The sequence below is a fragment of the Papio anubis genome, chromosome 6 (genome assembly GCF_008728515.1).
Source record: "Papio anubis isolate 15944 chromosome 6, Panubis1.0, whole genome shotgun sequence".
In the NCBI taxonomy this organism is placed as follows: Eukaryota; Metazoa; Chordata; class Mammalia; order Primates; family Cercopithecidae; genus Papio; species Papio anubis.
In genome coordinates, this window is record NC_044981.1 from 82,906,111 (window position 1) to 82,933,885 (window position 27,775).

At 41.1% G+C, this 27,775-nt stretch overlaps 1 protein-coding gene across 1 annotated transcript; it reads right to left on the reverse strand.

Annotated features, from left to right (window-relative positions):
• Positions 1-27,534, reverse strand: AKIRIN2 (akirin 2). The gene is made up of 5 exons (XM_009205642.2): positions 26,721-27,534; positions 6,364-6,507; positions 2,552-2,701; positions 923-994; positions 1-679 (listed from the first exon to the last, which is right to left on the reverse strand). Exons 1-5 carry the CDS (start codon positions 26,953-26,955, stop codon positions 669-671), a joined length of 612 nt encoding a protein of 203 aa, XP_009203906.1. The 5' UTR covers positions 26,956-27,534; the 3' UTR covers positions 1-668.
• Positions 27,535-27,775: the final 241 nt, after the last annotated feature.

Below are 27,775 nucleotides of genomic sequence, written 5' to 3' on the forward strand. Positions count from 1 at the left end.
TAGAAGTAAATGTTTTATTCTTCCAACTAAATTCCAGTACTACAAGGGCAATAAAACAATGATACACTGGAAAAAAAAAATGCAGCAATAAACATTTGTTAAAAAGACTGATAGAATAAATAAAACTACCAAAAAAAAAAATTATATAAACCCATTCTGAAACCCCAAGAAGTCCTGGAATACAGAAATGCCCTCCTCCTTCACTATTTCACAGGAAGCAGTGCAGGCTATTTGCTTAATATTGTCCTGGGATTACATTCTAAAATTAGTAACTGGTTATAGCTTGGTTGTAGTGCACAATTAAAATCACACTAACTTCATCTGAAGTGTCATTCTACAGTTTTATTTACACAACCAGTGAAGGGCATGTTCTAGAATACCAGCTTTAATCCTTTTCAAACATTAATATAAGAAGCCAAATTGTAATGATACAGCAAAATGAGGCCACTGGTATTAATACAGGTAGCAAAGGTCCACATCCAGGTGGTACTGACATCAGGGAAATTTCCAAAACCAGTTGCTGCTGCCTAAGAGTGGTTGCCACTGACGAAAGCTTGAAATAACCTGTATTCACAGAAGGGGTATTGGCATTGCTGCATGTCATAATTGGGACCTCTTGCAACAACTCAACAAGGAACAAGGCAGCCCACAAATGCAGGATACGTGATTCATGAAACATCTAAAGGGTGAGAAAAGGAAAATTAGTGCAAAATATGGGTCAAAATCCAAACAAATACTAGACCTTGATTCCCAGTATTGCCCCTAGGTATTTAACCAAAAGTCTTGCAAAGTTATACTGCCTATTTCCTCCATACAGTCTCAGTAATTTTGTTAAATTCTCTTTTTGAGTATGAAAATAATTACAATGTCTTCTCCTTAAAAGATAGGCTTGAGTTTATAACTTCAAAGGTGAAATACTTACAACTAGCAGGCTGTTCTCCATATCGTCGCATTATTTGATCATGCGTAAACTTCACAAACGCATCATATTGTTCTATAAATCAAGGTACATGTCAATTACATGATTTGTAAAATGCCTTAATATTAACAGCCAGATAAACTGAAAATACAAAATGTATAGTAAAACAATTCTAAGTTGACAATCACTTACATAACCTCGGTAGTACTAATACTGTATCAAATAAAAACAGCATGGAGCTTATCAGTCAAGAAACCTAGGTTTTAGTCCAATCACATGACCTGACATAAAGACTAGGTGAGATTTATTATTTCATAACAATTAAAAACAAGGCCGGGTGCAGTGGCTCACGCCTGTAATCCCAGCACTTTGGGAGGCCGAGGCAGGCGGATCATAAGATTGAGACCATCCTGGCTAACATGGTGAAACCCCGTCTCTACTAATACAAAAAAAAAAAATTAGCTGGGCATGGTGGCACACACCTGTAGTCCCAGCTACTCGGGAGGCTAAGGCAGGAGAATTGCTTGAGCCTGGGAGGCAGAGGTTGCAGTGAGCCGAGATCGTGCCATTGCACTCCAGCCTGGGTGACAGAGCAAGACTCCATATTAAAAAAAACAAACAAAAAAAAATTGGCCAGGCGTGGTGGCTCACGCCTGTAATCCCAGCACTTTGGGAGGCCGAGGCGGGCAGATCATGAGGTCAGGAGATCGAGACCATCCTGGCTAACACGGTGAAACCCTATCTCTATTAAAAATACAAAAAAAATTTGCCAGGTGTGGTGGCAGGTGCCTGTAGTCCCAGCTACACGAGAGGCTGAGGCAGGAGAATGGTGTGAACCTGGAAGGCGGAGCCTACACTGCCACTGCATTCCAGCCTGGGTGAGAGTGAGACTACGTCTCAAAAAATAAAAACAAAAAAACAAAGGGCTTTCAATAGCTTTTTACCCTTCTACTCGGAAAGTTATTGTATGTGGGCTATGAATGGCAACTGACTGCAATGAGAATAGCTAACAACAAAAAACTACCTAAAACCTGATCAAGTTATCACAGAAAAAGTTGTTATATATCTAAGCAATTTCTCTTCTCTACATTAACACTTCTACATTAATTCTTTAAGAATCAAAAAGCTTACATATCTATATAAACAGTAAATCTGTGGCTAAACATTCTATTTATGTTATCGTACATAATAAATTTTATTTACTGTACTTAAATTATCAAATTGTACTGATTTCTTCTGATAATTAAAACAGGACTGCAGTTTGATACTCAAATGACTTACACAGTGACAGCCAATTAGATATTTTAAATGTCTAGATTGATGGCAAAGTTATGAAAAATATAAAGTCAAAAAATCCACAACCAAATTGAGTTAAACAACTAACATCCTTTTTTAGTATAGGGTACATACCAATACTACTGCTTATCTACACGGCTAGCCAATACTCTTTTCCTGAGGTTACCAAGGCGGGCCATGAGCCATAAGGTTAATTTCCTTTCCTGAACGGAAATTTTCTCGTTCTCAGAGAATATACTGCACTAGTGTATAGAAAGTGAAATTAAAGCACACGTGGAAAATAATGCATTTTGTACAACTGAGTTCCTCAGAGACTCTAATAAACACACCTCATACCTGCAAGTTTTGTGTTCAATATTTCTTCATATTCTTCTCGAACTTTCTCTTCACGTTCTTTCAACAAACGTTCACAGATCATCCCAACCTGCCGTAGAGTAAATAAGGGCTGTTCTTTTTTTAATGGTGAGGATGCTGCAGATGAAGTCCCTATGTACAGTGAGGACAAAAAATAGTACCTGGTTTAGAGCCATGATAGAAAGCAATTTCTAAATGAAGAGGTTTCATTTGGATCTCTTCAATCTTGATATAAAAGCATTTTAAAATCAGATTTTAAGCACAGCATTTCACAAGTCTTAAAACAACCAAAATAATAATTCCATCAGCTGGTGACGCTGGAAAAACGCGGCAAGATGTAATCAAGATAAAAAAAAGTCTAAAGATGAGTAGAAAAAACTTTAAGACATAAGAAAGGCTAGGCGTGGTGCTCATGCCTGTAATCCCAACACTTTGGGAGGCCGAGGCAGGCAGATCACCTGAGGTCAGGAGTTTGAAACCAGCCTGGCCAACATGGTGAAACCCTGTCTCTACTACAAATACAAAAAAAATTAGCCAGGCATGATGGCAGGCACCTGTAATCCCAGCTACTCGGGAGGCTGAGGCAGGAGAATTGCTTGAACCCAGGAGGCAGAGGTTGCAGTGAGCCGAGATCGTGCCACTGCACTCCAGCCTGGGCAAAAAGAGCAAAACTCCATCTCAAAAAAACAAAAACAAAAAATTAAAAATTAAATTTAAAAAAGACAAAAAACAAACATTACAATGATGGGTCCCATTACAAAACCTCTTATCTCCTTTCTGGAAAATACCATACCATGAAGTATTTTAGTGACTAAACTTTCCTACACCAGGAATAAAGAACACCTCAGGTCTAAACTTAATTTATTTAGTCCCAGAATAACAAATCATTATGCCAGTAAAAAGACACTTAATCTTCAAAGCCATACCATTAATATCTTAACAGCCCACACACAATGAACCGGTAAATTATTCTACCATCATTTCACACCTTTAGAAAGGGGTTTTCCTTTATTAAAAAAGAAAATAGGCCGGGCATGGTGGCTCACGCCTGTAATACCAGCACTTTGGGAGGCCGAGGCGGGCGGATCACCTGAGGTCAGAAGTTCAAGACCAGCCTGACCAACGTGTAGAAACTTCGTCTCTACTAAAAATACAAAATTAGCTGGGCATGGTGGCGGATGCCTGTAATCCCAGCTACTCGGGAGGCTGAGGCAGGAGAATCACTTGAACCCAGGAGGCGGAGGTTACGGTGAGCCAAGATCATGCCGTTGCACTCCAGCCTAGGCAACAAGAGAGAAACTCCATCTCAAAAAAAAAAAGAAATTTAATGTTGGCACAATAAAACCTTTGTTTAAAAAAAGAAGGTACAGCATGAACCCTTTTTTAAAAAGATTAAAAAACATTCTGGAATCTAGCTGGGTATGGTGGCTCATACCTGTAATCCCAGCACTTTTTGGGAGGTTGAAGCAGGTGGAACCCTTGAGCTCAAGGCCAGCCTGCACAACATGGCAAACCATGTCTCTAGTAAAAATACAAAGATTGGCTGGGAGTGGTGGCATGTGCCTGTTCCTAGCTACAGGGTAGGCTGAGGTAGAGGCTGCAGTGAGCCAAGATCTCACCACTGCACTCCAGCCTGGGCAACGGAGTGAGACCGTGTCTCAAAAACAAAATGAAACAAAATAAAAAAGACATTCTGGAATCTACTTTGCTGGAGAAGCATAAATGATTCTAAAGGTGTTTGAACACATTGACTACTACCATTCAGTTAACAACAATTCGCATGGAAAAATAAGCTCAAGTACTGAGCTGATAATGCTATGCTCAAAACTCTATAGTATCATAGAACTACACTGTCATCACACTAAGAATCCCAAAGCAGCTGCAACATCAGTGTCTGTCAATATCATTAGTAAATTGGCAAGAATATTCCTTCAGCATTTTTATACCTATTAGTATTTTTTTATAAAAGAAAATATTTTGTAGTAATAACATCTATTGTAATACTGCTAAAAGTATTTTATTCACATTCAAGTGCACCACTCATTTGTTATCTATTGTTTCTTCATCTCACTCTGTGAATTTGCCCTGGTACCACCAATATTACTCTCTTAACTTAATGCTGCTTATAACCGGCATGGCAGGAGCTAGTTAACTATGCTTATTAGAACTGCGCATATCACAATAACAAAGCACACCAGCTTTATTCCATAATTACCCAAGGCTATCTTAATTTATTTTCACATTCCCAGCTTTGTTACTTAAGACTGCCAGTTAACTGATCTTCTAAGTGAGTAAGGAAATAATGATCTTGGTTTCCTGCTAATACAGTCTAGTACCCAACCCTCACCTCTTACTATGTTTCAACCACTAATAACTGGCCCCCCACAACGGGCATGGCAGTATTTAGTTTTGAACAATTTCATGTTTCCTCATCTAATTTTATTTGACTATATTATGGTCTTTGATTTTTTTTTTTTTCTTTTTTTTTGAGACGGAGTCTTGCTCTGTCGCCCAGGCTGGAATGCAATGGTGCGATCTCTGCTCACTGCAAGCTCTGCCTCCCAGGTTCATGCCATTCTCCTACCTCAGTAGCCGGGACTACAGGCACCTGCCACCACACTCAGCTAATTTTTTGTCTTTTTAGAGTGATGGAGTTTCACTGTGTTAGCCAGGATGTTCTCGATCTCCTGACCTCACGATCCGCCCGCCTTGGCCTCCCAAAGTGCTGGGATTACAGGCATGAGCCACTGCGCCTGGTCGAAATTTTTTTATTCTGCCAGGTTTTCCCACCCTTGCTAGAGGGAGGAGAGAAAGCATTGAACAAAGGCAACTGTTGTCACAAGAAAAGCTATTTTGCTGAGAACTTTACTAAAGGTAAGAGCCACTATTGATGGCTCTCTTTCAGCAAAACCTTCAACTTTCTCTTTGCTTCAAGTAGCCCTTATTCCTTTTTTTTTTTTTTTTAAAGGAAGGTTATTTGCAAACACTCCCCCCAACAAAAGGTAGGTAAAAACAGATACAGGGTCAAAAAAAATAATAATAATCCACCTTTAGAAATCTATCCCAATAAGACAAGTGTGTAAGGGAGGGTACGTATACAGGGATATTTCTTAAAATACTATACCAGCAAAACATCTAAGCTGAATTATCAATAAGCGTTCGGTCATGACAAGGTACATCTATACCTAACAAAGGAGCATATAGTATTCTGTTAATTTTTTTTTTTTTTTTTTGGAGACAAAGTCTCACTCTGTCGCCCAAGCTGGAGTGCAGTGGCACAATCTCAGCTCACTGCAACCTCCGCCTCCCAGATTCAAGTGATTCTCATGCCTCAGCCTCCCAAGGTGCTGGGACTACAGGCACATGCCACCATGCCTGGCTAATTTTTCTATTTCCAGTAGAGACAGGGTTTCACCATGTTGGCCAGGCTGGTCTCAACTCCTGACCTCCAGTGACCTGTCTACCTCGCTCGGCCTCCCCAAGTGCTGGGATTACAGGCATGAGCCACCGTGCCTGGCCTATTGTTAATTTTTTTAATAAAGGCTACAAATCATAGTACTTACAGGATGTCCACTTTGGGGATATTATTATACAGGTGGTTGTCTCTGGTTAGTGGGAATCCAGGTGATAATTCCTTATTTTGTACCATATTTTTAAGATGTCATGCATTACTTGTATAAATGTTTTTTTAAAACTCAGAGGAGATATAGTAGCTTAAATGACTAAAGACAACTTGGATTAAACTTTTCCCACTCTAAATAATAAACTTTATAAAAGAAAAGAAATGTTATTACCTGGTGAAGCTGGTCCACTGAGGAGAAATGCATGTGGCTGTGCGTCAGAAGTACAACACGGATCTGTCTGTTGGAAACTCGTTTCTAAATGTCTTCTCTTCTGCATTCGTTTATACTCTTGTTTTATGTTGTACAGAATTTGTTCTAAAATACAAAAAGTTAAAATTTGGCAAGATAAAAACTTTCACATTAAAAAAGAGGTTGGCTTTCCAACATTATTTAGTAGACCAATCTACCCAAAATATTCCTTTCAAATAATATCCAGAAAACTGACATTCTGGTAGGAACTCATTTCAGCATAAATGAGGACATTCACTTAGCACATACACACCAACTGGAATTCAGCTGTTCAACAATATTCTTGCTGAGCACTGACTAGCAAAAATAAAGTTTTTCAATCAAAATAATGGTCAAGTAGTCTGTGAACCCAAACACCTATTTTACTCAGATTCTTGAGTTCCAAACTTAAAGCTCATTTATTCATCACATAGAACTATTACACTAACAGGCTTTTCCAACTGCCTTTAATGCCTTTATGCCTTTTCCAAGCCCATAAATAAGAAGGGGCGTGGGGGATTACGTATATTCAAGCACACAACAGTCTGAAGTGACAGTAGGTCAATAAAAAGACAAAGCAGATGGGAACTAAAAAAGTCATCATACATTAAATGGCCATGGCCAATTATTTTAAGCTCAATAAAACCTAAGAATACTATAGCATTCTGAATCTTGGGGCTGGAGGGTGGGGTGAGGGAGAGACCATGTGAAGTGACTGGTACATGACAGGTCCTCAATAAATAAGAACCACCATACCACAGTGCAATTATCTTGAAACACAATCACACGAATGAGTAAAATTATATCTGGCATATCTTTTAGGCCAGTATGATTCATTTCAGAAAGATTTCTAACTCAAAATAATTACCATCTGGCCCCTCCAGAAAATCCCTACCTGGGGGTTTCCACTCCTCACTACACCTCCACACTACACCTCACTACACCTCCACACTCCATAGCTCCCAAGTTAACAGGTTATCAATGTGAAACTACATCCCTAGAAGTTTACTAATCAAAATCCAAAGCAAGATTAAATAAAAATGAAATGTTTAGGTGGCAATTAACTGGCAATAAAAAGACTGACAGAGTGGAGTGTAGCCTTAAAATTCAATTTTACAATGATGCATTAATTTAAGAACTGTTAGATATTGGTGAAGTGGGGTGGCTTAACACCTGTAACCATGGCACTTTGGGAGGTCGAGATGGGAGGGTCACTAGAGGCCAGGAGGTCAAGACCAGCCTGGGCAACATAGAGGGACCCTGTCTCTATGACACACAAAAAAGAGAGCTAAAGATTTACATACAATAATTCTTTTTAAAATGTAACACTGGTGGTTTTCGTAGATAACCACCATATCTACAAAATCTTGTCACTTACCTCTTTTCTCACTTTATTTCCCTAGGAGAACTTTTAAAATTTTTGAGAGACTCTGGGAGGACAAATAAGTTCCCTTAAACATTTTAAATACTGCTTGTTTCATTATTTAAACTGAAAAAAAGTTGCAAGACATATCCAGTTAAAGATACCATTTACATAAATTTCGTTGTATAAAAAGACCTGTTTATATATACATGAATGTGTGGTTTAAGTACAAAATCACACATCCATGTGTACTTAAACAGGTCTATAATGATTAATTTCAGCATTTTTCATTTGTTAACATTTGTTTAATACGAGTTATGGTCATTTTCAGTCCTTTTCCATTTATTTGAACTACTTTGTAATTTGAAAACAAAGTTATTCCAATTGAGTGACAGTGGTTAAATTATTAAATTATCAGTGTTGGCATGAAAGAGTTGTCTACTGAATGGTAAGCATACCTTGATATAAATAGGTTTCCTAATATTCACCAGAGGTACCCAATAAAACTAATGTAACATCTGCTTTCAACCACGACAAACACAAATACCCTCATTTTTTAAATAACAGACCTCTTTTCAGTAACAGCAATCTAAAGCGTTTTTTTCTTTTCGAGACGGAGTCTCGCTCAGTCATCCAGGCTGGAGTGCAGTAGCGCGATCTCGGCTCACTGCAACCTCTGCCTCCCAGGTTCAAGCAATTCGCCTGCATCAGCCTCCCAAGTAGCTGGGACTATAAGTGTGAGCCACCACGCCCAGCTAATTTTTATATTTTTGGTAGAGACAGGGTTTCACCACATTGGTCAGGCCTGTCTCGAACTCCTGACCTCAGGTGACCACCCTTCTCGGTCTCCCAAAGTGCTAGGATTATAGGTGTGAGCCACTGCACCCAGCATTTATATTTTGCTCTCTGAGAGAAAGTAAGCTTCACTCACATTCATCACTTTCTGTCCAAAGCTACCATTATCCTGATCAAAAGTGCTATTCAAAACATCATAAAATTTATTTATAACCAGAGATTTTAGGAGGTACTAGTTTGGAGTAACCTGACCTTAATATTTATCTTTTGTGTGACTTACATACGTTCTTTCATCACCACATAGCTGTTCTCAGATTTAGTGTTCCTTCTGCTTCACAAGTCAACCAAAGCACAACTAAAATGTACCAAAAGAATGCTTGTATAACAACCACCTCAATTTGTTCATTTGATAATCTCAAATGAAAGCTAACCCAGAGGCCGGGCGCGGTGGCTCACGCCTGTAATCCCAGCACTTTGGGAGGCCGAGGCGGGCGGATCACAAGGTCAGGAGATCGAGACCACAGTGAAACTCCGTCTCTACTAAAAAAATACAAAAAATTAGCCGGGCGCGGTGGTGGGCGCCTGTAGTCCCAGCTACTCAGGAGGCTGAGGCAGGAGAATGGCGTGAACCCGGGAGGCGGAGCTTGCAGTGAGCCGAGATCGCGCCACTGCACTCCAGCCTGGGCAACAGCGCGAGACTCCGTCTCAAAAAAAAAAAAAAAAAAAAAAAGAAAGCTAACCCAGAATTAAGAAACAGTAAAACTTTTAAAAATTTATCTTTGTAAAACTCTATACCATCAGACACTTAGAGACATCACTAACATTTTAAGGTGTAATTTACAAATGACAAAATTAACCAATTTAAATGTACAATTCATTTGAGTTCTGACAAGTACATACATACAGTTTTGGAACTAACATTAACTATGATAAATAACTTTTTATCACTCCAAAAACTTCTCTTGGGCTCCTCTGCAGTTAATTCACTACCACCATCACCACTTCCCCAGTACAGTCCACCAACACTCATCTGCTATTACTATACAGTTTTGCCTTCTCTAGAATTTCACATAAATGGAATCATAAAGAGTACAGACTTTTATGTCTGAACTACTTTCACTCAGCAAAATGCTTTTGAGATTCATATATTTTGCATGAATCAGAAATTCCTTTTCGTTGGTGAGAATTCCATTGTATGTATGTATACATACACATATCTATCCTTTCTCCTGTTAATGGACATTAAGACTGTTTCCAATTTGGAACTATTATGAATATTCAAGTACCAGTCTTTGGCGGACATGTTTTCATTTCTCTTGGATAAATACCTAGGAGTGGGAATAGGCTGCCTAATCATATGGCAAATGAAGGGTTTATTTTGTTCTTACAAAATAAAATCGCGAAACCATTTTCCAGAGTGATTTTGTCATTTTGCATTTCTACCATAAAAGTATTACAGCTCCAGCTGTTCCACATCCTTGCCAACACTTGATATTGTCAGCTAAAGAGCTGAAGAATTTTTAAAGCTATTGACTGCATGCTTTTTACATCAAATATGATGCAACTATGTCATCTAAGCCACACTGGTGCCCTCAAATGCTCTAATACTGGTAACATGTGATCAACAATGTTACGCAGTGAAGGGTCCAATTTAACTTGGCCAAGATCTCAACCGCACAAGTAGCAAACAGCTAACTGCAATGGCAAGCCTCAAGCTCAATTTATTTCAGTCCAGGGATATAAACAGTCTTGAAGCTGATAAACTCAAGAAACTTCCTCGGATTCAATATTCTACAACCACCACATTGCTAAGCTCAATCTAGATACTTGGCTGACCTGAGTTGCTTTCACACCAGGTAGATAAAGGCCTTCTACATATCAGTAAAGTACTTGTCTACTTAGTCTTAAGCTACTTAGATCTGGCCATCTCTTACCAAACCAGCAAGTTAACATTTTATCCAAGGTACATGTAATATCTGACATTGTCTTGCCAATACAATTTAAAGTTCATTAAAGAAAAAAGAAGTCCAAGCTTCACTTGTATTATCAGTTGCATATTCCAGTTTTAATCATATGCCTTCCTATTTGGCTTATGAGGCATAGACTGAATTTGCAGCAACCATTTAGAACAAAATATGTAGAGTTATCTTCAAGACAAGCTACAGCACATAAATGGCTGTATATTCTTTTACTAAATCCTAAAAACTACCTCTTTTACCATAAAATACTGCTAAGTGGAAGTCATTATTAGCAAGTTCTACGACTCACAGCATTTTCATTCGCAAAACCAGTACATGTCGGCCGGGCGCAGTGGCTCACGCCTGTAATCCCAGCACTTTGGGTGGCCGAGGCGGGCGGATCACGAGGTCAGGAAATCGAGACCACAGTGAAACCCCGTCTCTACTTAAAAAAAAAAAAAAATACAAAAAATTAGCCGGGCGCAGTGGCGGCGCCTGTAGTCCCAGCTACTCGGGAGGCTGAGGCAGGAGAATGGCGGGAACCCGGGAGGCGGAGCTTGCAGTGAGCCGAGATCGTGCCACTGCACTCCAGCCTGGGCGACAGAGCGAGACTCCGTCTCAAAAAAAAAAAACAACTAGTACATGTCACTAAAATTGCTAATTAGGTGGTATCAACAAGTCAGCACTTATTTCTTTGGAATATTTTCAAAAACAAATTAGGAGGCCGAAAGCAGTGGCTCACACCTTTAATCCCAGCACTTTGGGAGGCCGAGGCAGGAGGATCACTTCAGGTCAGGAGTTTGAGACCAGCCTGGCCAACACAGTGAAACCCCATCTCTACTAAAAATACAAAAATTAGCTGGGTGTGGTAGCGGATGCCTGTAATCCCAGCTACTTGGGAGGCAGAGGTAGGTGAATCGCTTGAACCCAGGAGGCAGAGGTTGCAGTGAGCTGAGATCATGCCATTGCACTGCAGCCTGGGTAACAAGAAAGAAAACTCTGTCTCAAAAAAAAATAAATAAGTAAATATTGTAAACATGGAAATAAAAGGCCTCTTTCTAGTTGCCACTGATTACTTAGGAAATGCTGGGCACCATGAATAAGGTCAACAATATAAACAGGAGAAAGTAGTTACGGGATAAAAAGCCTAATGGAATTGATGGGGGCAGGACAAACAGCATCAAGGTAAGACTGAGCAAAGAACATGGAATTAGAAGCAACTAAAAATAACTTTAAAGAGAACCACAAAAGAAGGGTGGGCTGTCAAAGTATCTTTCTAGGGTCCATACATTTAAGTTCTAAAAATCTGACATGTGAAACTAGAAACTTTTGCTCCACACCCATAAAGCTTTACTGTTTTCCTCCAGACATCATTACTAGATCAAACATTAAGGTTTCGCTAGCAGTTTTAAGTTTAGGTGTATGGGGTCCCTCTGGATCATTTTATAGATCAATACCATTTATTTCTCCATGGAATATCTTTGGAAAACAAAATGAAAGTGGACCTAGAAAGACAATGCAAACAATGGGATTAAAAAAGAAATCTTGGGGCTGGGCGCAGTAGTTAATGCCTGTAATCCCAGCACTTTGGAAGACCAAGGCAGGCAGATCACCTGAGGTCAGGAGTTCGAGATCAGCCTGGCCAACATGATGAAACCCTGTCTCTATTAAAAGTACAAACATTAGCTGGGCATGGTGGTGGGCGCCTGTAATCCCAACTACTTGGGAGGCTGAAGCAGGAGAATTGCTTGAACACGAGAGGCGGAGGTTGCAGGGAAACAAGATGGCACCACTGCACTCCAGCCAGGCAACAGAGCAAGACTCAGTCTCAAAAAAAAAAAAAAAAATCTCGAAACTCTGCCAGTTCTAGTCAGGAACACGAATGATATGAAAACCTGTACATAATTAAGTAAAGAAAACTTGCAGTAGCCATTAAGACTTAAAACTAAGACACTGTTCCAAAATAACAGAGCAATGTATGGTTCTGAACTACACACTAGATACTGTCATGATTACTTTCTAAATTAAAACGCACAACTTGGGCGGGGCACGGTGGCTCATGCCTGTAATCCTAGTACTTTGGACGGCTGAGGTGGGCGGATCACCTGAGGTTGGGAGTTCGAGACCAGCCTGACTAACATGGAGAAAACCCCGTCTCTACTAAAAATGCAAAATTAGCTGGGCGTGGTGGCGCATGCCTGTAATCCCAGCTATTCGGGAGGCTGAGGCGGGAGAATCGCTTGAACCCGGGAGGTGGAGGTTGCAGTGAGCTGAGATTGCGCCATTGCACTCCAGCCTGGGCAACAAGAGCAAAATTCCATTTTCAAACAGAACAAAGCACTACTTGGAGTTGCTATGAAAACCCATCTTTATTAATTGGCTATTTTCCCAGGATCATCTCTTCTGAAACTAAAACAGTTCTTATGTTCTCCTTGATGGAATCTTAAGGACAATATTCTTATCCAACCAAGAGCTATTTAACTATAAAGAATGAGCTGATGCCATTTTAAATTCACTTTAAAATACTATTATTTCACTGGTACATATAGCCAACGATTACTTATTTGAAAGAAACGACTCAATTTGTTAAAACACTGCAGGTAAATGTTAAGTTTTACATCTCCAGCTTATATTTACACTAAGCGGATACATTAACCTTGTTGCTATTGTTATGTAGCTCTTAACTACTTTTAAGTATTTTCTCAAATAACTTACAAGCTACCAAAATATAACAAAGAAAGCATGGCCGCATGCAGTGGCTCATGCAAGGCTGAGGCAGGAGGATCACTTGAGGCCCGGAGTTTGAGACCAGCCTGGGCAACAAAGCGAAAACTCTTATCTCTACAAAACATAAAACATAAAATTAGCAAGGTATGGTGGCTTGCCCCTGTAGTCCCCAGCTACTGGCAAAATGAGGCAGAAAGATAGTTCCAGGCTACAGTGAGCTACAGTGAGCTACAATGGCGCCACTGCACTCCAGCCTGGGTGAGAGTGAGACCTTGAGTTTCTTTTGGTTTTTTTTGTTTTTTTTTTTTTTTTGAGATGGAGTCTCGCTCTGTTGCCCAGGCTGGAGTGCAATAGTGTGATCTCAGCTCACTGCAAGCTCCGCCTGCCAGGTTCAAGCGATTCTCCTGTCTCAGACTCCAGAGAAACTGAGATTACAGGCGCTTGCCACCAAGCCCAGCTAATTTTTGTATTTTTAGTAGAGATAGAGTTTCACCAGGTTGGCCAGGCTCATCTTGAACTCCTGACCTCAGGTGATCCACCCGCCTCAGCCTCCCAAAGTGCTGGGAATACAGGTGTGACCCACCGTGCCCGGCAAGACCCTGTCTTTAAAAAAAAAAAAAAAAAAAAAAATCAGCCAAGTGTAGTGGCACGTGCCTGTAATTCTAGCTACTCGGGAGGCTGAGGTAGGAGAATCACTTGAACCGTGGGGGAAGGTGGAGGTTGCAGTGAGCCGAGATTAAGCCACTGCACTCCAGCCTGGGCAACAAGAACGAAACTCCATCTCAAAACAAAAAGGGCAATAAATGGAGAAGTGGAAATTGAACTGCCCCAAACCCAAAACCCAAAATGTACATGCTACAGAAACATTTGGTTCCAAAGCAAAAGATTCAGCTCTTATTCCAATTAACCACAGCCACAAGGGCAATGGTATTTACCTGCAGGGTTTTAACAAATTGAGTAATTTACTTCAAATAAGTAGCACTGGCTACACAGTACCAGTGAAATGAAAGAATTTGACCTTGTAGTGATTACAGTTGTTCCTCCTCCCGTAGGGAAGATAAATGAATGCCTTTTATACAGTTAAATATTATGTAAGTATAAATGTAGAACCTAAGCCAGCTTGCACAGACTGAGAAAGCAGACTCTTTGAGGACTCCAGTATAGCACAATCAAGCTGAAGAACAAACCCATTTCCTGTAACAACTTGTTCAGGCACCCCAAAACACATTAGCATACCTGGGCCAGGCACAGTGGCTCATGTCTATAATCCCAGCACTTTGGGAAGCCGAGGAGGGTGGATCACCTGAGGTCAAGAGTTTGAGACCTGCCTGGCCAATATGGTGAAACCCCGTCTCTACTAAAAATTCAAAAAAATTAGCCGGGCAAGGTGGTGCACGCTTGTAATCCCAATCGCTTAAACCTGGGAGACGGAGGCTGCAGTGAGCCGAGATAGTGCCAATGCACTCCAACCTGGGCAACAGAGCGAGACTCAGTCTCAAAACAAACAAAAAAAGCATACCTGGAACCAGGATTTTCAAAACTGATGACTAACAGGCCAAACTCAGCCCCACGGACATGATTTTTTTAAAACACGTTAATTTGTAGTCATTTAAAAACTGGGTGGTTTTACATATAAAGTCAGACTTCTGACAACTCTTAGGAAAATCAGGTAACATGGCAAAACTCAGCTGAAGATTCAAAGTGACTGCTACCTTTTGGGCCTAAGTTCTCAAGTGCTTCTACAATTTTAATGCACACACAGATTACCTCTGGATCTTGTTAAAATGTAGACCCTGCAGGGTGGAGCTTAAGATTCTGCATTCCTTATGAGGTGATGCTGCTGGTCAGGACTGGAATTCACTAGTTCCCTCCTAGTTTACTTTAAATCATTTATATCTCTGGAACTATGCGTATTTAAAGTTTCTAGCCCCTGCTTAAAATAACAACTCCCTTGGCCAAGGGCGGTGGCTCACGCCTGTAATCCCAGCACTTTGGGAGGCTGAGGTGGGTGGATCACCTGAGGTCAGGAGTTCAAGATGAGCCTGGCCAACCTGGTGAAACTCTGTCTCTACGAAAAACACAAAAAAATTAGCTGAGCATGGTGGCAGGCACCTATAATCCCAGTTACTTGGGAGGCTGAGGCAGGAGAATCGCTTGAGCTCTGGAGGCAGAGGTTTCAGTGAGGTGAGATCACACCATTGAACTCCAGCCTGGGCAACAATAGCGAAACTCCGTCTCAAAAAAAAACAAAAAACAAACAAAAAACCTTTAATTGAATATTTTTTAAAACGTGGTTGGTTTACTATTGGACATACTAGGGAGTGGGGAGGAAGGAAAGGAAGATGTTAGCAGCCTGGTTATTACAAGTACGGAAATATCTAAGCTAACTTAAAATCATTTTGCCACCCTCACCTGAATGGTTTTTATAGTTGTAAGTTCATTGCTTCTCAGCCTTTTGGCTAAGATCAAGTGTAATTCTAAGTTAGACATACCCCTCCCCTAGGAGGAAAATATTCTGCAAATTAATTTAACTTGATTGGACCTACTTAGGAAAACTCATTACATGACATTAACCTATATACAATGATTACTCCATCTCTCCTAATACACTTTAAAAAAAGAAATTCATATTCATCATTATGTGACTGATGATGAAGCAATTCATTTACTTTACCAACATGACCGCTTTTTAAAAGAGGAATTAAGACCCCCTCTCAGGCCAGGCACAGTCGCTCACGCCAGTAATCCCAGCACTTTGGGAGGCCAAGGTGGGAGGATGGCTTGAGGTAAGGAGTTTGAGACTAGTTTGGCCAAATTGGTGAAACCTCATCTCTACTAAAAATACAAAAGTTAGCCGGGCATAATGGCGGGCACCTGTAACCCCAGCTACTAGGGAGGCTGAGGCAGGAGAATCACTTGAACCCAGCAGATGGAGGCTGCAGTGAGCCAAGACCACACCACTGCACTCCAGCCTGGGCAACAGAGTGAGACGGTTTCAACAACAACAAAAAGACCACCTCTCACACCATAAGGCACTGATTAGAAGTCCACATACATCTCTTATTTATGCCATGTATTTTGTAAATTAGTTGTGAACATTTAAAAGTCAATGGATTTCACAAAAATTCTGACTTCTAGTGGTAGAGGGAAAGCGCTAACAAGATCTGATGATAAAGAGGTCCAAACTAGGCTGGGCATGGTGGCTCTCACCTGTAATCCCAGCACCTTGGAGACCAAGGTGGGCGGATCACTTGAGGCTATGAGTTCGAGACCAGCCTGGCCAACATGGTGAAACTGTCTCTACTAAAAATGCAAAAATTAGCCAGGCATGGTGATATACATCTGTAACCCCAGCTACTTGGGTGCCTGAGGCAGGAGAACTGCTTGAACCCAGGAGGCAGAGGTTGTAGTGAGGTGAGATCGCACCACTGCACTCCAGCCAAGGCAACAGGGCAAAACCCCATCTCAAAAAAAAAAAAAAAAAAAAAAAAGTCCAAATTTCCCATGGCTGGAACTAAAGAGGAACTGTCTGAACGAACTGAAGATACAAATTAAATACAGATACATCTGTAAATGGAAACTGAAGTCAGGAGCAGGCATGTGACTGCTTAGGGAGCTATTAAGTGAGATAAGCATGGAGCTAAAGCTAGAACTAAAAAACTACGAGGTTTAATGCCCAGGTAAAGACAAAAAGAACAGCTAGGGAGTAGAGGGAAATTATAGTCAAAGAAGAAAAAAAAGCATTTCAAAAAGAAAGTAGTGTGCCAGCAGGAAGAATGCTGAAAGAAAGGTCAAATAAGAGGAGGACTGATTGAGTGTCATGGAAGTTACTGATGACCTGACAGGAGCTGCTTGAGGCATGTCAGGAATTGAGAACCGAAGAAATGGAAGTAAACAGACTATTTGAAAGCTCTTTGAATTTGATTTTGAAGTGGAAGAGATCTAGAAGATAGCTGGAGGAAAATGAGTATGTTTTGTTCTTTCACTTTCCCATGAAAGGCTTGGGAATATATAAAGCCAAAAGCAAAGATCAAATTGAGAGAAGAAAAAGGGAATAATCAAGAGGATAAGGTTACTTTGGAGAAAAGTGGAATATTTCCCTCACTGTATACAGTGCTTTCATAATTATTTAACCCTCAATACTAAAACAGGACAGGCTCAAATGTCAGTAGTGCTGGTACTAAAAACAATGAAAAAACTGTGATTTGATGGCAACTCTTCTTTTGTAGACGGCAGGTTTATTCAACGAAAGGCAAAATTGCTGGTCAGTAAAAGTCCCATTTGAGGTTGCCTTCTTGAGACAGTTTCCATCACTTGGCCAGTAAATGCTCTTAATTCTCACAACAACCCTAAGAGGCAGATGCTACTATCATCATGTGCACATTTCCTGAGATGAGAAAAATGAGGCTCTGCTTCAGTGTCTTCTGAAACGTCACACGGCTTGAACATGGCAGAGCCAGGTTTGACCTCAGGGCCCAAGTTCTTAACATCTACTACCCTATCCAGTAGTAGTCAAAATTCTATTAGCATCTAACGTTAAAATAAATCACAATGGGCTGGGCGTGATGGCTCACGCCTGTAATCCCAGCACTTTGGGAGACAGAGGCGGGCAGATCACCTGGGGTCAGAAGTTCAAGACCAGCTTGGCCAACATAGCAAAACCCCGTCTCTACTAAAAACACAAAAATTAGCCGGGCGTGGTGGCGCATGCCTGTAATCCCAGCTACTCAGAAGGCTAAGGCAGGAGAATCGCTTCAACCCAGGAGGCAGACTGTAGTGAACGAAGATCATGCCACTGCACTCCAGCCTGGGCGACAGAGTAAGACTCTGTCTCAAAATATCACAATAAGGAAAGCTAATTTTTAGAAAATAGGAGTTAGAGACATCAATACTATGCATAATTTATACTTTCATACCCTGAAACTTCAAAAAATGCGATTGTCAAGAAGGCAATAACCGGCCAGGCGCGGTGGCTCATGCTTGTAATCCCAGCACTTTGGGAGGCAGAGGCTGGCGGATCACGAGGTCAGGAGATCAAGACCATCCCAGCTAACACAGTGAAACCTTATCTCTACTAAAAATACAAAAAAGGAGCCGGGTGTGGTGGCACGTGCCTGTGGTCCCAGCTATTCGGGAGGCCAGGGCAGGAGAATCGCTTCAACACAGAAGGTGGAGGTTGCAGTGAGAGTGCGCCACTGCACTCCAGCCTGGGTGACAGAGTGAGACTCTGACCCTCCCCGCCAAAAAAAAGGCAATAACCAAAATGAAGCATAACTCTCATCTAATGAGACTCCTGAAACAGCGATCACTAGCTATAAAAAAAAAATTGTAACACCTCTTCATGTTACATCCAGAAATGTAAATAAGGGATGCTTAAAAGGTCTAAAACGCCTCCTCTTAGGACAGGCATTTGTATCTAACCAGAATGTTTTACTGGTGTTTTAAAAGTTAAGAAATGGCCGGGCGCAGAGGCTCACGCCTGTAATCCCAGCACTTTGGAAGGCCCAGGTGGGCGGATCACGAGGTGAGGAGTTCGACGTCAGCCTGACCAACATGGTGAAACCCTGTCTCTACTAAAAATACCATTACACAGGCGTGGCAGCAAGCACCTGTAATCCCAGCTACTCAGGAGGCTGAGGCAGGAGAATCACTTGAACCCAGGAGGTGGAGCTTGCAGTGAGCCGAGATCATGCCACTGCACTCCAGCCTGGGTGACAGAGCGAGACTCTGTCTCAAAAAAAAAAAAAAAAAAAAGTGAAGAATTATTCCAAGTTGATAGGTCAGTATTTCCACACGTGTACAACTGATTACAATGCCAGGCTCTGATAATGCACTATTTTACCCTGGGCTATGAAAGATTGCCACAGACAGCATCAAGCCCCCTCTCTATCACAGCATCTAAAATCTTCTATACTTTAAATCAAGTATACCACTTAGAGAAGTTCTTCTAGATAATCATATTTTAGTGGGAGGAACAAGGCAATCTCCTTTCATAATTAAAAGGCACAGTTGAGAGGGACAGTCATGTTTGAAAAATTGGCTTTCTTCAAACTTCACTGTACATTCTACTCTTCATTTGCTAATCAGTTCAACAAAAAGAAACAAAAGAAAAATCCAAGTCCCTCTCTCCAACCATTCCGTCTAGTTTGATTTTTTTGAGGGAGTTTTATAAGAATTAACATTAACAGAAATGAAAATGAATGCTAACCAAAGTGAGAATACACATCATATACTGACACAATTTCAGAAACTTAGTAAACAAGCCTTAACACTTTTAGGAAAAAAACTTTTTCAAAAGTGATTTAATCAGTAAACCAATTTTAATACTTAGGCTATCAAAGGGGAAATGAACACTAATATGGAAAAATGTTAATAAGAAATGAAAATAGGTATACTGATAAAGCATAAAGTGCTAGCTAATAAAGTATCAACAGTGGCTGCTGTATCATCTGTCTCTCAAGAGAGACTCTTACTCTTTGCCTAGCCAGTGGAGTATCTGGAACTCAAATGAGGCTCATAAGGGTTCGAACAAGTGACTTCTAGAAGAATAATTTAAATGTTTTAATAATGTTAAGAAAATCCAGGTACATCAAAGGACCTAAAAAGTCAAATCCAGAAGTTGTATTTATGGAAAGATAACAATGTTAATAAAATCAGAATATCCACTAGTACATCTCAAGATGATCTGCTTATGACACTTGTGACAGATAAAAACTAAAGGGAAAAAAAGCTACACCCCAAGACAAACTAAAAGTATATTATTATGAGCTGCTTTCTTAGTGCTAGAAAGTTCACCACCCAACAAAGCCTACATGTAAGAAATATAAGAAACATTACAAAAACTGTTATACTGTAAAATCCTGATCACAAGAAATACTACAAAATATGTTATACTGTAAAATTCTGAGCAACAGGCCCAAAATAAATATCAAAGCTGACAAACTAATATCCACTAGAATTTTAAATTACCTGCAAGGATTCCCTGCTTAACATGGCTACAATATCATCTCATGTGAGAAACTTGTTATAACAAATAAATTTCTTTAGAAATAAATCAGAACTTCATATTAAAAAGTATTTTCTTCTAAAAATCCTGTAAAATCCTTTAAAATGTTTCTTCCGATAAGCAAATATCTGATAATAGAGAAATTCTTACACATGGGGCTACTTAAAATATTGTAATTCACGTAACCTATGTTTCTCATCATTATCCAGAAAAATGAATACTGAGTATACTTAAAGTGCCTCAGAAAAGTATTATTCAAAGTCTTAAACTAATTGCAGTATTTATTACGACTCGTTTGAGTCACATTTTTTTGTCAAAAAATGTTACACATTATGACAATGTCATAGAACAGTCTAAAAAGAAAATTTGGTACAGATTTACAGGGTAAAACTGAAATTACATTTCTTTTCAACCATAGCAACTCTAAGAACCTTGGGAAATGTCAAGACTTAATTAACTCAACAAATAAATTTAGTATTTTAAAACTATTTGTGACATTAAAAGGAAAGGTATGGCAGATAAGAATCTTGCGGGCTATTTTCAAAGCACCATATTCAAGTCCAATGACTCATCCCAGCCCCCCAAAATTCAGGAGACATTCCTGTTAACAGTCATGGCTACAGCGAGACTGCTGCTGAGAATGTATCTCTCAGGTGTGTTTAGAAAGCTAAGAAACACTGGAGGTAAGCTGAGTTCCACAATCCTATAGTTAGCAATAAAATTAAAGATGAATCTCTTTGAACTAAATCCATCTGTGAAGACTTCTTTAGCAACTTCAGATGCCTGATTGGGTTGTATAGGCTTAAGTATTTTCTCTCATACCTTTTTAAAAGCAGGTAGTTCTCTCAAAGGCAAGAAATTCCCTGCAATTTCACATATGTAGAGAACATTCTGTGAATCAACAGTGTTAGGCATAGGGTTAACACAAAGGACTACAGGGACTACAAATTCCTGGTTAACTAATTCGCTGATAGGTACTTGAAAATACCTACTTCCACTCCCAATACCATTATCTAGTTTCATGAACCAACTATGAAAGGGGCCCAAACTTAACCCATGCTATTACTTCATATTCTTCTTTAATAAAGAGAAAAATCTCTTTTCAAATAGGAAAGATACTCACAACTGGGCACTTCCACTGAAGCTTTTACTCCCAATCTTTCAAAACGAAAGCTTTCTATCACTGTGTCTTTCTAGGTCTATCAAAACACTTAGCAGAAAAAACCTGCCAGGCACAGCGGCTCAAATCTGTAATCCCAGCACTTTGGGAGGCCGAAGCAGGCAGATTGCTTGAGCCGTAGGAATTTGAAACCAGCCTGGGCAACATGGTGAAATCCCATCTCTACAAAAAAAAAAAAAAGACAAAAATTAGCTCGGCATGGTGGCACATGCCTGTAGCCCCAGGTACTTGAGAGGCTGGGGCAGGAGGATCATTTGAGCCCAGGAGGCAGAGATTGCAGTGAGCTGAGATTGTGCCATTACACTCCAGCCTAGGTGACAGAGCAAGACTGTCTCAAAAAAAACAAAGACCTGATTAATATGTACTACATTCTTTTTCCTATAAAACCATTAAAAAACTGAAGAAATGTATATTATTCTCCTTTACATCTCAGGTTATGTCTCCATGGCAACCACAGTGACTAGTACCTTCCACACCTGAAGAGGGGCTAACCTCTATCTACCCATGTTTAGCCTATGTGTTGCTGTGCTCAAGTTAGGCTTTATTTTTCTACCTTAATAAAAAAGCCAGGGGCCGGGCACGGTGGCTCACAACTGTAATCCCAGCACTGTGGGAGGCTGAGGCAGGCGGATCACGAGGCCAGGAGACCATCCTGGCTAATACGGTGAAACCCTGTCTCCACTAAAAATACAAAATATTAGCCGGGCGTGGTGGCAGGCGCCTGTAGTCCCAGCTACTTGGGAGGCTAAGGCAGGGGAATGGTGTGAACCTGGGAGGTCGAGCTTGCAGTGAGTAGAGATTGCACCACTGCACTCCAGCCTGGGCTACAGAGCGAGACTCCATCGCAAAACAAACAAACAAACAAAAAGCCGGGGGCAGAGGCTCACACCTATAATCCCAGCACTTTGTGAGGCCAAGGCAGTGGGACCACCTGAGGTCAGGAGTTCAAGACCAGCCCTGCCAACATGGTGAAACTCCATCTCTACTAAAAATACACACACAAAAAAAATCAGCCAGGTGTGGTGGCACACACCTGTAATCCCAGCTGCTCCAGAGGCTGAGGCGCAAGAATCGCTTGAACCCAGGAGATGGAGGTTGCAATGACCTGAGATCACGCCACTGCACTCCAGCCTGGGTACGACTTTGTCTCAAAAAAAAAAAAAAATCTCGATATCAGAATACAACTGCAGTTTTTAATGGCCATAAACTTACAGGATTCTTAAATGCATAAGTCATAGAAATACGCAGTAACTGCAGCTACATACAGTCCTAAATAGAATATCAGGTTTAAGATTCAAAGTACAAAGACCATTAAAAACATTTATTCGCCAAATCCAGTGAGAAACTAGGAGCAACTTAACAGCTGTCTAAATAACCACAAAATATTAAAAAATACTTCTGGCTCAATATAAATGACATCTGAAGTGAGATGCTGCCTCCTCCAACAGACGTCTCATTTGTTTGCCTAGAACCATTTATATTTCATTTAAGCCAGCTGGTGTCTCCGTTTGCAGGCATGCATCAATGTCTGGTGAACAATCTATGTTCTTGTAAACCCTTCTCCATTCACAAGCTGTAGTTTCCATTTTTAATGGCAAGTTTCCAGCAAGTACAATGAGTTCTTACAAAGGAACTTAACTCTTCACAGAATTCAATTCCTAAGGCAGACTAGAGTAATGGTACCAAGCCATAAACAATGTGAATTAATGTGCCTAACAAACTCACAAATACATTAACATTCACAGAAGGGTACCTTCAGACCATTCATTCACTACATAATAATGAAAACAATGTGTTGGATTTGATTGATGGTCTCTTACAATGTTGCAATATTTTGGTTTTATTCTTTCTTGGGAATGTCATGACAATCTTTTGGCTAAATGGTAGTATTACGAGATGTTTCAAAAACCAATTGTAAAGCATATTTGGTTTTCAACTAACTTACCAGGATAAGTATTGATGCAGCTACTAGAGGTATTCCTTTCCCCAACGATATTCGATGCCTCTACTCCCCCCTCCCTTTACTTCCACTGATCACTTTTCCTTTCCCATACCCAGGGGTATTATAAACCTCACTGCTGACACCCCACACGAGGGTAAGCAAACTTTTTCTGTAACCACTAGAGAGCAAATATGGAGTTTTGGGGGCAATACACTCTCTGAGACAACTATTCAACTGCCATCGTCACCTGCAATGAACAATACTTTAAAAAAAAAAAAAAAAAGAATGAGCACAGCTGTGTTCCAATAAAATTTTATTTATGGACACTGAAATTTGAATTTCACATAATTCTCACGTGTCACAAAATAATTCTTTTGATTCTTTTCCAACCATTTAAAAAATGTAAAGAACATTCTTAGCTCTAAGGCTACACAAAAATATGGCTGTACTTTGTCAACCACCCCTAGACCCTGGACAGCATTTCTGAAGTAGTAACACTTGGGTGTCCTAAAAAACAGGTTTGGGATATCTGTGTGTTAAGGAGCCCCTAAAAAATTCATAATGCCAATTAGCATAGTAAAGGCTCTAAGCCTTGCGGTTAAGAAAGCAATCTTAACTTCCTTCAGCTCAGCTAGTCCTTCCTTTTTCCTAGTATTAAGTTGCAACACTTGAAAAATATTTAAATAAGAATAGTCAAGTCAAACTTCCTGGGATGACTAAAATGATAGCTAAGGTTTAAAACAGACATCCAAGTTCCTGAAACTAATAAAGCCACAACATGACTTCAGCTATGCCATCAGAAACTGAAAATATCCAGAGGAGAACAATGATAAAATAAATTGTATACATGCTCTGAAAAAAATTCACTTTAGTACTCTAATTCTACATTATTTGTATTATATTTGAACTCACAGATGTGAAAGGAAAACAAAGAGTTCCCACAAGTTCGCCAATCTCAATTTGGTAAGCCACTGTCTACTTCCAATCCTAACTATTCATTTTAATGACAGATGGGTATTTACTCCCATAAAGTTTAAGAATAATCGGTGTTAAAATAGGAAGCTAAAAATCAGGTGCATGAGAAAATTATTTCCAAGTTTAGTAACATGAAAACGGGGAAGCTCTTTGATACCTGCACAACACTGCAGCTCCCATTATGGCATTACAAAAAACATACAGGACCATACCCCAAATTGGCCATATAAACACAAAGTCAAATTAAATTACATTTAGAATGTCATTCAAAACTACAGTTTAAAAAATGTAATTTTAGCAAGCCAAAACTTTAATTTCAACTTGTTTTCTCAAGTCAACTTTTTAAGATAATATTCAGATTAGTTAGAATAACTTTCAGCAGACTCAATCAATTAGGATGCGATTTTAGGTTTCAGGATATAATCAAACTTCCAAAGTAGATGTCAAAAAAACACCTTGAAGAACAGAATAGCAGTATTTTGGAAAGTGAATGTGAATCTGAATCAGCTGGCTTAAACAGTTCCAATAATTCCAGTCGTTTTACTACGATACTTCAATTAATTTAAACTTGAGATAATGTGGAGCCAATTGTATTAACCAACGCTACAGATATGCCAATGAAAAGTCAAGTTTACAAAGGATCACAGTTCTTTCCGAGTAAGTGTGCTTTAAAGGGGGGGAACATGTTATACCCCACTGGTTTACATACATGCCCAAGATTATTTTCACATTGAGATATAGTACTTTAATTCCCAAACCTAGCACTGTATTAATTCACTCCCTCGACTGAAATTTATTGCTGGTTAGCTACTTAATGACTTTATTTTGAAATGGCCTTATTAGTTAAGTACAAATTCCATTTCAATTTCCAATGATACCATTTCACTAAAAGACAAATTCCAAAAATGTCAACCACCAGTAGCTCATTCTTGACACTGGCTGTTTCCTTTTTTTTTTTTTCCAAAGTAAAGCCTAACAATCAACAAATGCCTTTTCAATCTAATTAAAAGACAGTTTAGTAAGGTCATTAAATAAATTTATCCGAGAATTTCCGTGACAACTCACTACAACTCTGAAACAGTATGTCCTTAAATTAGATCAAATATTTAATAGCAAAAATGGTAGCTTGCATATTCGAGGGTCACTCCATGGATTTAGAAAATATTTCAAAATGTGACATTAAAAAAAAAAACACTAAAGTCAGTTTCAAATGGAAGTCACCAAATATAGAGGTATATACTTCACTTTTTTAAGCTAATGATAATGAGACATTTAAATCAAGCTATGAAAAGGCTTTGTTTAAAGGGTGATATTATTACTAAAGGCTCACACAGAAATCTTTGCATGCTACACACAAAGGAAACATTTACACTTCAATCCACAAAAGCCTATCCTAGGACTGTGCCAGGGGCACACAAGGATTTCAAAGTACAGAAAAAACTGGGCATACACATGCCCTACAAAGCAGCCAAAAGACATTCCCCATAGTCTCTCTCAGGAAATGTTTCAAGATGAAAAGCAAAAGTCTTTAGTCCCTTGGAATGCTGGGTTGATTTCTTCATTATCCTCAAGGCTAGGTTGTTTTCTCCCAGCATACTTTGTTGGGCAAAAATAAAGCATTTCCAAATAAAAACAACTCCTCAGCCCCAATTTTCAATGCAATATACTTATTAAAAGTTCAAGATTTCTCAAGGTCTAGATGTACAGTATGATCATATTACAGTACTCGGGAAGAGCGTTTTCTTTGTTGTTGACCCTGCTAGGGAAACAGGTCTTGACTCAGCCAAAGTGGCGTTCTTGTGGGTGATTAATGACAGGCCTAGATCTCGCCCCAGTGACATCCATCCCCACCCCCCACCCCCACTATACTAAAATCAGCCATGTCTGAACTGGAGGAGGGGCTGTAGCCTCGCCTCAAACCACCCAGTCCCAGAGTTAATAGCTGCAACCAATCGATTACGGCAAGCACACATTGAGATTGGGGCGAAATGTGACCCTTTCGCCTAAATTTACGAATAATATCGCCCTCTCTGATCATTTCCGCTGAGTCTCCAGCGACTACGGAAACAATTCCAATCATTCGGCCCAAAGAAAAAGATGTCCCTGTTCTACCCAATACCGACAAGGCAAAGCCCCTACCCACCTCCAAACACTACCCCCTTGACATCAGCCCATTTCTATTGTGTCTTATTAGGTCCTCGGGCTACGAGGACCTAATGAAAAATGTGGCTGCCCTACTACTTTGCTAAGAACGAGAACCACACAGTCCGGTACCCCCACCCCAGGGGCCGCATCCCACGCCCCAGGACCCCTGTTCTCTCGACTACCCCGGCGGCCGCGGGGCCGGGTCCCACCTGTGGTGAGGCGGGAGGAGACGTCGCCGAAGGGGGATGGCTCCATTCGGAGATACTTCTGCGGCGAGGCGGCCGCAGCCGAGAAGGAGGCAGCAGTGGCCGCGGCCGCCGACAACGGAGAGGCAGCGGCCGAGGTGGGCGCCGACAATGGCGCACATCGCCTCCGCTTCGGGGACGCCGGGCTCAACAGCGGGTCGAAATCCAGAGTCCTTTTCAGAGTGGCTCCGCACGCCATGGCCGGGGGCAGCTGAAGCGCCGGGCTCGGGCGGGGTCGGGGAGGGGTGACGAGAGGAAGAGGGCGAGGAAAAGGGGGAAGAGCGGGAACTCGAGGAGAGCCTACCCGACGGGCTCAAGAGCCAAGCGGGTCGCAGAGCGCCGGCTGTGGAAAACAGAGCCGCCGCCGCCGCTGCCTCCGCGGCAGGGACAGTGGCCAGGGACGGCCCGGGTGAGAGCGGGAGGGGCGGTGGCGGGCAGAAGCACACGCCAGTCGCGTCAGGGGGGCTCTTCCGCCTCCTCAGGCGCGGCTCCCCCGGGAGAGGCTCCGGCCGCCCCCGCCGTCCGCTCGAGCTTTGCGCCGCGCCTGAGGCGCTTCTGTGCTGAGACCAGATCCTTTCTGAAGTCGAAAACAGCACCGTGGGGCGTGAGGCTGAAACGCGGCTCCTAATACGCCCGAGTACGGTCAGTAGATTGAGAGCGGCGATCGATGCAGAGAGATTGCGAGGTGGCTGCGGCAGCACGACCGCAACCGAACACGTCCAACCGCTTCCCCCTCCCCCGTAGGACTCTCCCACCCGCCGCCGGCCCCAATATGGCGTCAATAACAACGCCGCCGATTCAAATCCGGCGGCCTCAGAGCGCGTGCGCACGGGGGCGGGCCAAACCGAGGATGCATTTTGGGAGTTGTAGTTTTTAGCTGCGGGGAGGAATCGGCTTGAAAGACGGGAAGGGAGGAGTCACAGAAACTACGACTTCCGTCATGCAAGGCGCGCGATTTCGAGTTCCGGGTTGGAATTTAAATCCCCTTGCACAGCTTGAGTGTGAAAGGAACTAAGCAA

What these genes read in the sequence shown, in the direction of transcription:
- AKIRIN2 (XM_009205642.2), bottom strand. Translation starts at nt 26,955, where the DNA reads ATGGCGTGCGGAGCCACTCTGAAAAGGACTCTGGATTTCGACCCGCTG. An exon ending in CTCCTCCCGCCTCACCACAG is followed by an intron (nt 6,508 to 26,720) that starts GTGGGACCCGGC and finishes TTTGTATTTTAG; the next exon opens with AACAAATTCTGTACAACATA. An exon ending in CAGTGGACCAGCTTCACCAG is followed by an intron (nt 2,702 to 6,363) that starts GTAATAACATTT and finishes CACTGTACATAG; the next exon opens with GGACTTCATCTGCAGCATCC.